Source organism: Melopsittacus undulatus, chromosome 9 (assembly GCF_012275295.1).
Source record: "Melopsittacus undulatus isolate bMelUnd1 chromosome 9, bMelUnd1.mat.Z, whole genome shotgun sequence".
NCBI classification, from domain to species: domain Eukaryota; kingdom Metazoa; phylum Chordata; class Aves; order Psittaciformes; family Psittaculidae; genus Melopsittacus; species Melopsittacus undulatus.
The window spans coordinates 19605052-19618717 of NC_047535.1; the positions used below are offsets into that span (position 1 = coordinate 19605052).

Genomic DNA, 13666 nt, shown 5'->3' on the forward strand with positions numbered 1-13666 from the left:
CAACATTTACTTAAAGTAATCATACAATCAGAAAGTAATAAAAGAGGAAAAGTAATCCTGGTATAAGAATCCAATTTACATTGATGAGACTCACATAAAACTCTAATACGTATAACAATTGCAAAATAAAGGCAATATGCATGCTTGGAGACCACTGTTTCTTGAGAAATGTTATCACATAATTAAATGCTAGATTATAATGCTTGAATCTGGAAGGAAAAATAGAATAAAGGTAATAAAGGCAGCCTTAATCATGTTGAGTCTTAACTACTGAATACTCAGCATTGCATCTTCAGTGCAGTTTTTATGACAACTTACTTTCATTTACTTATTGTTTCTTTTTTTACAAAAAGTGTACCTTTTTGTGAAGTAAATCTTTAGACTTAATTTTCTGCTCTTTGCCTTGTCACAAAAGTGCATAATGAGCATAAAACACTACCAAACAGGCATGGTAGCACAATATAAGCAATTAGTAGAATGAAGTAACAGGCAGGAAGAATCAAGAAGCAAGATAAATGTGAGGCCATGCTTTAATAATTACCTGTGGTGTATCTGGCTCTGCCTGTACAGCAGAGCAAGTGCCAAAACACAGAGGTGTTCTCTAATTGTCACCCAGCAAATTGCACTTAAGCTTATTAAAAGATAATGTGGAAACAAGCTTTTAATGGATTTATCCTATTTCCATGGGGGTGCTGGAGCCGGTATCAAATTTACCTTTGTATCTATAGGGTAAAAAAATACAGTAATGAATATCTGTATGTGGAAAAGTCCTGAAAGTAGAAGGCTGTCTTCAACATAATGAAACAGGAGGCTGGGAGAACAGTTCTTTGCTGTATGAGGAAAGCTTTCACAAGTTTCTTAGTGTGAAGTTTAAGAATAGACAGGATTAAAAATAGTACACAGGGTGCTTGTTATTTCAAATTTTGTTTTACTCAAATGTTTTACAGTACCTGACAAATACTTTACTTTGTTTCACTGTTGGTTACTGTTTCTAAAAGGAAGGAAGTTCAAACAGTAAGTGGACTCATAGCTTGATTATCTCACAGAATTCGTGCAGCTTCACTCTGACAGATAAGGGGTTTCCTACCCCTCAAGAAACAGGCCAGGGAAATTCAAGCCCTAGCTGCTGGACTACAGGACTGCATTTGGAGAATGCCCTGCAAGAGGAAAAGGATAAACCTTTTCTCCAGCCAGCAGATGCAGAACTGCACTAAAAATGTAGGTCCTTTAAGTTGCTTTCTGTGGGGACTCAGTCACAGTTTTGCCTGATTTCTTTTTCTGTTTTTTTTTTTTTTTTTTTTTTGCCCACCCATAGAATTATTTCAGACAAAAGACGCATGTCGAATTTTTGTGAATATGTGAGTTGCAATGAAGTTGTATGACCTTACTGGTGAAGAGCAGTAATCAAGGACAAGAAGAAAGAGGCAAATTATTACTCTGGACTGATATACCTAATAAACTATAGAGGAAGTCTTGACTTATGCCCCTTGGTGTAAGCCAGAATTCTCTTCCTATTCCTATAGATGATATACATGCCCTTCACCTGAACAAAACACTTCTCCCTTTCTTGCATATGTAACTCTTGGATTGTGGAAAGGTTTAGTAATAATCACAATAAACAATCAATGTAGGATTCATTTAAAGCATCACTTACAGTCTAATAACCTTTCTAGCATAGTAGTACTATTATATGACCACCAGCAAAATTATTTTACACAGAATTAGGAAACATTCAGAAAAAGTTTATGAACAAACATTTTACAATAACTGACTGCCTGGGCAAGAGCTAGTAACAGGCTTTCAGAACAAGATTAATATTCAGTCATCAAAAGAAGGTTAAATGAGGCCAGAGCTTTTATTTTAAATATATGAGGCAATATTATTAAGCACCAACTTTAAGACTAAATAATGAAGTCGGTCAGTCACTGATGCACGTTTTTTGTAGTAACCTCTCGCACCATGAATACACCTACAATCAGACATACAAAGCATTAACTTATTAAGATTAATGTAGACTTCTACTGCAGTAGAAACACCCATTAGCACTTATTGTTCTGATTATGGTTCAGTATGTAAAAATCAAAGAAAATGGGTTAGGGAATCACCAAATGATAGAGTGATCATGCCTCCAAGTGCAAGGTTGTGGCATGCTAGAGATCCCTGAGGTAGTTCCAAGTATGATGACACACTGACACAGCACAATACAATGCCATGAAGAAATATTAACTTAGCTCCTGGGAACAGTTCTGTTCGCTTTATCTGTCTTAATTATTGGGTCTAATTAACTTCAACAAACTAGTGCCACTTAGTATGGCTACAGTGCTTTTTTGGCAAGCCTGGGAATCTGTGCTGTACATGATAGGTACCCAAGTGGATTCTCATACTTGCAAAGCTCAGCCCTCCAGTTCCTACAGTATATAGCTGCTACTCTTATTAACACCATTGTCTGTTATGCTGACCAAAGAACATTTCTAATTCCCCTCTTCCCCCAATCATGTCACATTCAATCATTAATTATCTGCCAAAGGGAAGTTCATTATTAACCGTAATTGTAATATCTCTTTGTCTTTGCCTTTACAACTTCTCTGAATTGTCCATGAGACTATAGGTGACCCTTTATTCCTCAGGTCTCCAGAAAAATAAGGATGTAATGTGTATGTTGATGTGGACCTGCTGGAGAAAGTCCAGAGGAGGCCACAAAGATGTTCAGAGATCAATGATTTCTCCTAGGAAGATAGGCTGAGAGAGTTGGCCTTGTTCAGCCTGGAGAAGAGAAGGCTCCACAGAGACCTTAGAGCAGCTTCCAGTGCCTAAAAGGGCCAACAAGAAAGCTGGTGAGGATATTTTTTAAAAGGATAAATAGGGATAGCAAAAAGGGGGAACAACTTTAAACTAAAAAAAGGTAGATTTTTATTAGATACAGGAAGACATGCTTCATTATGAGGGTGGTGAGGCAATGGAACAGGTTGCTCCATCCCAGGAGCAGGCCAGGCTGGACAGGGCTTTGAGCAACCTGTTCCACTGGAAGGTGTCCCTGCTCACAGCATGGGGGTTAGAGCTAGATGGTATTTAAGGTCCCTTCCAACCCAAACCATTTTGTGATTCTATCAAATGTGTGAATGCAGAATGAGATTCACCAAAATAAGAAGCTTTCATGTTTGATGCTGATGAAACGCTGCATATTCTGTTGGATGCTTCCCTGTTGTGCCTTCCATAACTGCTATATTATGTCCTAAGGGGAACTCTGTAAAGTTGGAGTGAAAACAGAGTTGAAATCTGCCACCAAATGGCATGACCTTTCTCTGGGCAGCATTAACTTTTTTGGGTTTTTTTTTCTGTGCTGTCTCTCTGTGCTCAGCATCAACTCACAGACCTGCCTCTTCTCTTTCAAATCCCTTTATCACTCTGTCATGAAAGAGGGTCTGTCAGAGAAACAGGAAGATGATACCTGCTTATGCATTGAAGGCAACAAACTTAAAAACAAACCCCGATTAAATGCATAAAATGGTGTAATGATTCTCTTGTTCTTCTCCTATTTTTATAAGACCTGACACTTCAGAAACAGTTCTGCAGGGCTGAGACTGTCTATTGCTGTATTTACACAGCAGCTAATTAAATTCTGGCCTGATCCTCACCTTGACTTCTGCCCACTACCAGAATTAGATTATCATAACAACAGCAATTAGAATGTTCTCTTTCTAACAGACTGAATAGCTCTGGACACTTGATCAGACCTATTCAGAAGATCTGAAAAAAGGCATTTCTGAGGACATAGAATAAAAAAGGATAATTTTGTAATTGCATGTCTAACTTCAGCTCATTACTCTCTCATCATCTTTTAACCTTCATGTCTCCATACTTGGAAAGGAAAAGACTTCTTACCATATGAAGTCACTAACAAATCACTTGCACTGCTGGTGAAATTCTCTCCGTGTTCTTGTTTGTTTGTACCATAAACATAGACTAATTTGAGGACCAGACAGTACAAAAATATTAACATCCTATAAGTTCAGGTATAGGATATGTTTGTGTAAACCAAATGGCAAACAACTATGGATCATCTATCATGCAAATCACTTCTGCTTTATAAATAAAAAGAAGGTGCCAAATCTAATCAAGTCAGTTCTCAAGGACAAATATTTGATACTTTCTCCATGCAAAATCTATATATGAAAATAATCTGAAACTCCTTAGGTCAGAAAAGAATTGCAACTAATGTGAACTTAATCTGTTAGTTTGCATAAAACTTTTATTACTACACAAAGGCTAAGCATTGTTATTAATTTAATATGGCAGAAAATCTAGAATGAAATAATGAAACAATACCAGATTTTAGTACAGTTTTGTTTGCAAAGCACATCAGCTTGTCACAATGTAGCCCTGACCTCGGCAGCTAGAGAGACCTGAACTGTGCTTTCGGATGTCCTTTCCTCCCTTATCCCAAAAGCAAGCTGTTTCCCGAGACAGCAGCCACCCACCCTGTCACATACAAATAATGCTCCTTTATATTCAGAGACATGAAGCCGTTATACCCTTCCCTAGCAAAAGGCCACTGCTGTGGAGGCTGCTGGTCCCTCTATCCTGTCCATGTCACACCAGTAGCCTCCCAACTAGATTGTTCTGAGCAACAACCAAGGGAGAAGACAAGGAAGAGAGGTGCAATGACATCTGGTTCCTGGCTCACTGGGCCTGTTGGCTCCTGTTGCAAAGGTCAGCAGCACTGCTGAAAAGCAGCAATCAGCCAGGTTGGACGAGGTTTTGAGCAACCTGTTCTAGTGGGAGGTGCTCATGCCCATGGCAGGGGGTTGGAACTGGATGAGCTTTAAGACTGGTTCCAACCCAAACCGTTCTACAATTCTCGCCAGCAGCAGCTGCAGCTCCATACATCCTCTGGGCAGGTACAGGAGGCATTCTGCTGTACAGTGAGAGGACATAGGCTGAATAGACATTCCGAGCTGCTCTCAGGAAAAAAGAATGTAAACTGAACGTTCCAGTATTGGTCTTCTGATAGAGAATGGTGTTATGACATACTCATTTCAAGAACTTAAGCTGATCAGAGTGCTGAATATAGTCAAGAATATATAAGGTGGGAAAAACTATAAACAGGATCTCTGGTGCGTTAATCTTTAATCACATCAGCAATACTTCTGCAAAAAAAATGTTGGACTATATCGTAGTTTCTTGATTGAATGCAGAAAGAAATAAACTTCATAACACAAAAGATGCTGCTTCAGGAGATTAGTACTAAATTGAATCAGGAAAGATGGCAATCACAACCCTGGACACTACGTATGAACAGATGGTAGCCTATGTTAATAACTTGGAAGGCGAAACTGGCATAGCAGAATGCAACGCATTTTAATGAATTCCATTAAAACCATGAGGATTGAGTGTGACCATATTTAAGGGCTTGCTCTAAATCTTGTAGAATTTGGATTTAGAAAAACAAATGCAAAAACTTACTGCTATTAACAACAGAAGAATAAACTCAGCTTGTAGAGTATCTATGGAAAGAATTAACGATTTTAAAACCAGCAAAGATAGAGAGGAATAGCATGCTGATCTGTAATTTGTGACTAGGTTTACTGCGGTTCCTGTTTAGAAGTGAAACTATAGAAGGTGAAATTATGTGTACTTATATTAATTTATAATTAATTTCAATTTCCTCTAATTATTATGCATACACAGGAACTGTTTCACTACTGATTCCAGGAGTGACTACTGACAAACATGGGATTTAGTGTCCTCAGAAAGACAGTATCCACAGCAACACAGAGACCATAAGCAGGGACTGGTTTGGAATAGACATAGAAAGTCAAGTGCCTCTAAAAGAGTCCTCTATATCTCTCTCTGCCAAATTAGGATACTACCATTAACATTTGTTTTAAAGTCCTGATCCAGCCCAACCATCCACACTTCATATATTGTATAATACATCTTCCTTAAGAGTTTCCTTTTCTATTCTTTACAACCAAGGAACAAGCCACAGCTTCATCTGAAGCTGCCTTCTGAGTGATCAGCGTGCTCTGACTTAGCAAATAGAGTGAATTATCTTTTGTGAATTATCTTGTTGCAGTACAGAATGTTCATGGTTCAATGGCTAAACCACTACAAGCACTGGGGTGCTCAGAGATGTCTGCATGCAGAGCATAACTCTACATTCAAAGGCATCCTAGAGCAAATAATACAAAAATTAATCTTCAGATATTCCTTTCTTTTTTTTTTATTTTTAAATCCTTTATGCCTGTTGAATTACATCACTGTTTAAATTGAACACATACTTTCTTCTCACCACTGGCAGACTTGCTCTGTTTTCAGTTGCAGGCTTAACTAAAGACAATATGAGTTTTGCTTATTTTAAAATCACAGTTAGCAATTTCTGCTTCTGTGATAGTAAAAAAATAAAAAATGGCTAGCATATAGATCCTTTCTTTCTCTGAATAACAACTTTTATAAAGGGATGAGGAAAAATTCTATTTTGCTTTAAAAAAAAACAGTGCTTTATATTGTAATTCCTTTCACCTCATGTTGGGCTTGACCATGAGATTATAAACTGCACTAATGCTTTACAACTGGTTTCTGATATACTTTTTCCTTTTTGTAGAGAAATACTGTGAAGATTGTACACATACAAAATGAACATAATAGATATTATTACATATCTTACAATTAAGAAAACTAGTTTTCTGATAAAATTCAGATCTGACAGATTTCAGAAATTTTCCAAATTTCAGATTGGAAAATAAGATGATTTTCCAATTCATCTTAGCTATGCTCTTTATGCCTGATGGAAAGCAAGATTCTCTTGCAGTTCTCTCACATTTAAACTTGAAATCCGTTTAACAGATAAAGAAAATTAGTGGAGTTCAGCTAATGCCATAATTTATTATTCTGCAAAAATATGTACTAGTTAGGGAGAGTTTGATGAACTTAGTTTGAAGAGTCATGATTTTAATAATGATCTAAAAGTCTGTGTGAATATGTATGTATGGGCTGGCAATATTTCTATCATTAATTTAGACTATTTCCTTATTTCCTTCTTTTCAGTATTTGTTAAGAAGCTTCACGCAGGTATTTTTACTTGGTTTTCTGCAATAGCCATATTTTAATTAGTGGGTTTGAAGCCATTATTTGGAGATTATCTGCTATAGAAGAAAAGAAAAAAAGTGTATCCTACCTATGGTTATCAACAGTACTATCTTAAAGAATAAAAGAAATAGCATTTGATTATGTTGGAACTAGAATGAATACAACCTGCCTTTTGAACACAAAAAGGTTTAATTTTCTGAGTGTGTTTTCTCCAAGTTAGCAATTTTCAGCTTGTAAGAAAATATGGCATACTTACAGTGCTCTGTAAGAAGCATTTGTGGGTCTCAGGACTTCAATGATTTTTTCAGATATAGATAAAAAGAAACAGCCTTCCAAGTTACAGTTCATTTGTCTCCTTCCACAGGTAACTCATACAGTCATAGTGCAATAATTTTCTTCCTTTAAAACTCTTTTTCACTAATTTAGGAAACATCTTAAACAAGTACTCCAGAAAGCTCATACCACCCACAGAAATCTGATGCCAGGTGTCATTTGCAGTGGAAATCAGTCTCTGTGAACTCTCTAGTGTAATTAATAGTTTGTTCTAATTACCTTCCAGAGCATATTTCATGTCCTGGGCAAACAGAGTCCACATGATTTCAGCACTGATTTTTCCCATGTTCAGCTCTTGAGGGAACCTGCAATCAATCACATTACATCAGTTCACCTGCTGCTAGAAACTATGCTTACTGCTGCACAGCAGAAAGGCAAATATCTCCACAAAATAATTCCCCTAGTATGCACTCAAGGTACACTTTATGTTCTGTACAAGTATATGAACCATCCAAACTGAAATAAAAACTTTCCTTAGTCTAATGTCAGGGGCCTAAGTAATGAGTTGAATGTTGTATTAATTCCCCCAGATGACATTTTAAAATCTAGAAACATCCACCTATTTTGCAGATAACTCCTCAACTTTGGACAATTCAGATGGCTTATTAAAAACTTGAAATAGGTGGCACAGGTGTTTAGCAGCTGTTGCTCCTTAATTCTCTTATTACCCTGGAAAACAGTGCAGCTGTGTCTTGCTGCTATACTGATTTATACTAGTTGAATCCAATTCAGTGAGGAATTTCACCTTGAAGTGTGGATAAAACATGAAGAATATAAAAGGTAGAAAAATGCATACTTTCAATTCAAAATTTTAGTTTTGGTATTATGCTTCATGTCACCTGTGAAAAAGAGGCCTTTTCAGCTGTTTCTTGCTGCTATCAAGTATTTTTCAACATATTCATAGAACCGAGTTGCTTCTTACTGTACGCAAAAGAAAAGCTCTAACTTTTCAGTCACCATCTTCACTGTTAGCTACTAGCAGAAGCTGACATTTTCGTGACAGACACTGTATGTTTCACATTATATTGAAAGGGAGTTCTTTGTCCTTACTCCAGGTGTGGGACTAAGATTAATGTGAGCAGTTCTCAGGCCAAAGAGGCATACCACACGACACAGCTTAAGAGCAGAAAGTACTGCACAGAATCTCTTATCAGTAAACAAGTTGTTTATACTACAGTGGCACTTTACCATGAATACATAAAATCATCGAAGACCATATTCATGAGAAACACACAGAGCTGTGTGGCTTTTGTCTTGAGTTTACTACACCACTTTAGACTAGCAGAGAATTTGATCTAAAGTATTTTGACCTTTTACTGAAGCACTAATCAAATTCAGAAAGTATTCTGTAATAGTATTTGCAAAAATGTAGGAAATTTTAAAGGTCTTGCCCATGAAAGAATGAGAATGATGTGCAACTTTAAAATGACAGCAATCTGATCTAAGTGTCCTATTCTTTCCAGGGACATGTTTGACCCGCATCATATCTGCAAAGAAAAATTACTTACACAGCTCATTAGCTCTGCCACATTCATATGAAATGATTGCTATCGCAGTCACTGATACGCTTTCTTTTTGTTAATGGCTGCTCAATTACAGAACTTTGATTAATTCTATTAACATAAAATTAATTGTTATTCAAAAGGTCAAATGTTGATTTCTTTACCTGCAGTACAGTCCAAGTGCTCTATTAGCACCAGACTTGAATTTGAAGCTCTGCGGACATATTTAAAAGTTGATCTGATATTAACACTTTGTCCATAATGCAAAGCTGGCGGTAAAAGAAGGCTGGGTCTGATAAAAATGCATTTATTTGATTAATGCTATGTTTATGTGTATATATTTTAACTTGTGAAAACATACACACATAAACTGCAATTATCTTTTCACTGTGTTGCTTGAATTACTGTAGTGTGACACAGCATCCTTGATCCGTCCCACCTGACTTTAGTTTGGTATCTGAACTTTACACCCAGAGATATTAATTTCTGTGTCCCTGAGAAACAGAAACTGATGAAATATAATCATCAACTGGACATAACAATGAAATCCTCCTATGTAATGCAGAAGATGTGGATATTTGCAATTTTATCATTACATGGGTACATTTTTGTATGCTGCCCTGCAGGACTGACTGCTATTCCCAAATATCTTATTCATTTTGTTACAACACAGTGGCCTCTTAGCAGGAGGCTACTGTGACAAAAATGATCACACAACAGAAAAACAGCTGTGTTTTAGTACTTTTCTTAGGCAATTAGTTTACCTCATAGTAGCTATCCTACCTGTAAAGTGTACTGGTCAGAGACTCAAATAATAGAATATTAATTTTTCCAAAGTTAGTAATATATAGTGGACAGTTCAGCCAGTGAAATTGATTTAACATGTTATTGAACTAGTACCTAATATGCCTGTAGATCTCACTGTGCTGTGATATTACTCTTAAAATGCACTTTTCCAAGCGTTAGCATCACAGAGCTTACCATAGTTCAGCTATTTTTTTTTTCTATGGAAGTTTCCTACAGTTTAATAGTCTAAGTTCCAGATAACTAATCCTGATTCAGAAAGTAAAACTAATTGCTTATCCCATTATAACAACAGAACTCTGGCTTCAGCACTATTCCATCCCCTTTTCCATACAATGATACCATTGCTTTTCCACTTTTTACATTTATGAACAATACTCATATCAGGGCTGGCAGTAAGTGTGGGGAAGTGAATCTGGTATGGATATGCTATGAACCTCTCCTGCCACAATTTTTCCTAGAGACAGACAGCTTTGTGCACAAGTAGTCACATTTACTTCAATTTGGTTATTCGTATTTCTAGGATTACACATGTAGTAATAATATATAATTTATTATTTGCATTACAGCAGTGCTTAGAGGCTTATGGTATATTTAGGAAATTACTATGCAGGAACCTTGAAGTATGCAATAGAAAATCACTGACTCTCAAAACTCACAGTTTAAAGAGACAAGAGAGAGAATGGGGAAAATGACAAAGTAGAAGTGTCTTGCTCAAGATTTTATGACAGGTGAATGTCAGTCAGCAAGAGAATATAAGCTTTTGAATCTTCCTTCTGAGCCCTCTTCCCACCCAGGACAGGATTCTAGTTTGCATAATATATGCAAATATACATAAAAATAGATATACACATACTATTACATGAATAGTCAGATAAAATGTGAAATACATAAGAATAGAAAATTTCAGGTGATCAATCAAAATCTGGTACTTATCTCCAAGTATGTGACTCTCAAAAGTCATAGTCTTCTCCCATTCCCTGCTTGCACATTGTCAGAGAGATGCATTTAATACCCTGTCAGACATATCTGCCTGAAGTGACAGGCTGAATTATCAGCCTCATGAGAAATGCTCACTTTTTATGAATGTATACAATAAACAGTAATGTAAACTGCAGAGCAGAACATGATTTTATTTTGCCCGTAATTCTTCAATATTAATCTGTTCAGATGGTTTTGCTTCTAAGTATCCTCTTAATTTTCTAATTACACCTACACACCTATAGGTAAAGAAGAAGGAAAAGAATCTAGGCTTGACATTTGCAAGACATCATTAAAACTGCTTGGAGGACCCTAAAAATAGTATTGTAAAAAGGAAGACAGTTTCTTATAAATTCCATGTTATATTACATTGCTTCCTGACTTCATGTTATAATGCTAAAATCAGCACTTGCTAAAATCTACCCTTGTAAGTAGAACTTTCAATTTGTACTATAAATAGTTCTGGCACATCTTGAGTTTGGTTCCAAATGTCATAAGCAGCTGTAACAGTTTTTCAACTGTAATATATCTTTCTGGCTAAGAATAATGTCAGAAGCAGCTATATAATTCTTTTTATTTATCCTAAAAGTGTCACTCACAGTGTACTCAGACACTGCTCAAGAAAGTCTTGTCACAGTTCACAGAAGTCACCACTGACTTGTCTACATTTGTACCACAACTGAAGGCAAATTCTGACATACATAAAAATACAAACACAGCTGAAAGCAGAAAAAAATAATCAAAGCATTAAAATATAAAGAAGAAACAAGTCCCCCCAAAGTTTAAAAAAAAACACAGGCAAATTCATCACAGACTCAGGTAATTACAACACACAAGTTCTCCAATTCTTTGACAACAAAGGCAACAATTAGAATCACATGCATGACTGATTCTCCTTTTCTTACTAAGGTTTGATATGGGGAAAACTTTACCTGCAGATGAACAAGCTCAATGAGAAAACATCCCTCATGGAAGGACTGAAGTTATTATTAAATTCCAAACAAGTTTTTACAGAGAGCTCAAGGATTTCTTAGCATGATTTATTGCTGTGCACAAGATGTTAATAGATGCTAAGGCTGGGGCTTGGATTTAAAAGCTAATCCAAATAAAACCAAAGGGTATACCAAGCACTCTGAAAAGCTCAAGAGTCTCCTCATATTGTAAAAAGAGCTGGACTGCATAAGAAACTAGTCACTGGTTAGTCAGAACTAGGTTGGATAGTCTAGGGTTTATTTTTGCAAACTGAAGACTGAGATACCACCTCTAAATTGCATAAGCTGCAGACAGAAATAGCCTACAGTTGTTTTAAAATGCATAGTGACAAAAATAGAAGACAAAGAGCTTACTGGGTACCATACTTCAGCATAATGGCTCATGTGGTCATTCTGAGAAAGGAGATGGCTAATATTTCTTCTGTAATAAAGGAACAAAGAACCTAGGTATATCTTTATGTAAACAAGTGCTGACTCCTATCACACATGTCTTACCTAATGAAAACAGCATTTCATGTTCCTGGATTTCAGATAAAAGTCTGGGCAAAAAAAAAAGGACAAATGTATTTCTCTTTTTCCTAACCTCTATCTTAACTGTACTCCAGACACACAATTACTGGAGTAAATCCCCAATCCTCCCTCAGGTCAAACTCTTTGAAAGAAACCCTGGAAAGAATTCTGGGACTTCTTTGCATTTAGCAAGATCTTTCACCCTGCTCATAGGAAGGAGATGTATTTGAAGGATTAGATGAGACATGTATTTGAAAAAAAGTATGAATCCCAGAATTTCTTCATCAAGTTGGAGGAAGGACAGCTTTCAGCATTCATATGCGTACTAGTTTATATAAAGGCCTTTTACTTTTGAGATAACTTGTTCTAAAAGGACAATGGTAGCTATGAACTATACTCAAAAGCAGAGATGCTGTAACTCTGGAAGCTGTAAAACAGCACAGAAAGCAGATACCCTCCTTCCAGTCTTCTGCATTATTAGTATCTGCCAAATAGTTATTATTAAGCTCATTTTACTATAATTTGGTTAATTCCTCATCATCGTGGTAATGAAGCACAAGTGTATCAGTCTACACTTGCCGTCCTTTTATGCATTGTTAAGCTTCTGATCTAAGACCTATACATAATGGAAAATTTGGGTTTCTTTCCTGTGTATGAATCCACACAAGAATTTGCATTTTCTGTTGTCATGCAGCCAATCTTCTTTTTGTTCCCTGTGTCTAAGCACTTATTAAAATGTGTGTTTTCATCATTTGTATACTTCAATATAGTATTTATGGGCTACATGTATACTTAACTCAAAGCTGTCCCTGAAATTCCTTTCTAAAACTCATGCTAGTTTCCATGATTGCAACAATTAGAGACTGATGAGTATTATACAGCTATCAGTTATGGGTATTATGAAACTATCATAGTTATTGTTGCAGCGTTATTGTATGTAAGGAGCTAATAAAGCTTAGCACACAACAGAAACATACAAAATTTTCCACATGCTGATGACAAAATGGTAATAGCAGCAGCCAACTTATTAAAGGGAAGGGGTAATCAAAGGTAAAATTCTATAGAATCTATGTAAGTAAGGAATTTTGCATTATTTACATTTTATCACCTTATTTTTCTGTAAAAAGACTTTTCATTTGCAGACTATTTCACAATTTGGTCCCCAAACAGAAAAATACCAGAGAAATTTCCCATGCAAATCTCTACATATTACATTTTCTAACTTTTGTAAAAGCCACACATTTTCACATTTCTCAGTGAAGTAAGAGGACTAACAGGAGACTACCCTATTAATCATTTTGTTTCCTCTTGCTACAATTATTTCTGTCTCTTAGGTCATAGTTTTCCCAATTTCTCTGTTATTCTTAGAGCAATACTACAAAATTTCAGTTTATCCAAAGCATGGCTATTAAAATCCCCTTCCCCATTTGCATGACAGTCTCTAATCCTCAGCTT

General features: G+C 36.2%; 1 protein-coding gene across 2 annotated transcripts in view; it reads right to left on the reverse strand.

Moving 5' to 3' along the window:
* The window catches only part of UNC13C (unc-13 homolog C), a 147300-nt gene that overhangs the window by 41873 nt on the left and 91761 nt on the right, over window positions 1–13666 (reverse strand). For both annotated transcript variants that reach the window (XM_031046129.2, XM_031046130.2), the window contains one exon: window positions 7642–7727. In XM_031046129.2, the coding sequence (XP_030901989.1) occupies window positions 7642–7727 (86 nt within the window). The remainder of the gene's footprint in view (window positions 1–7641; window positions 7728–13666) is intronic.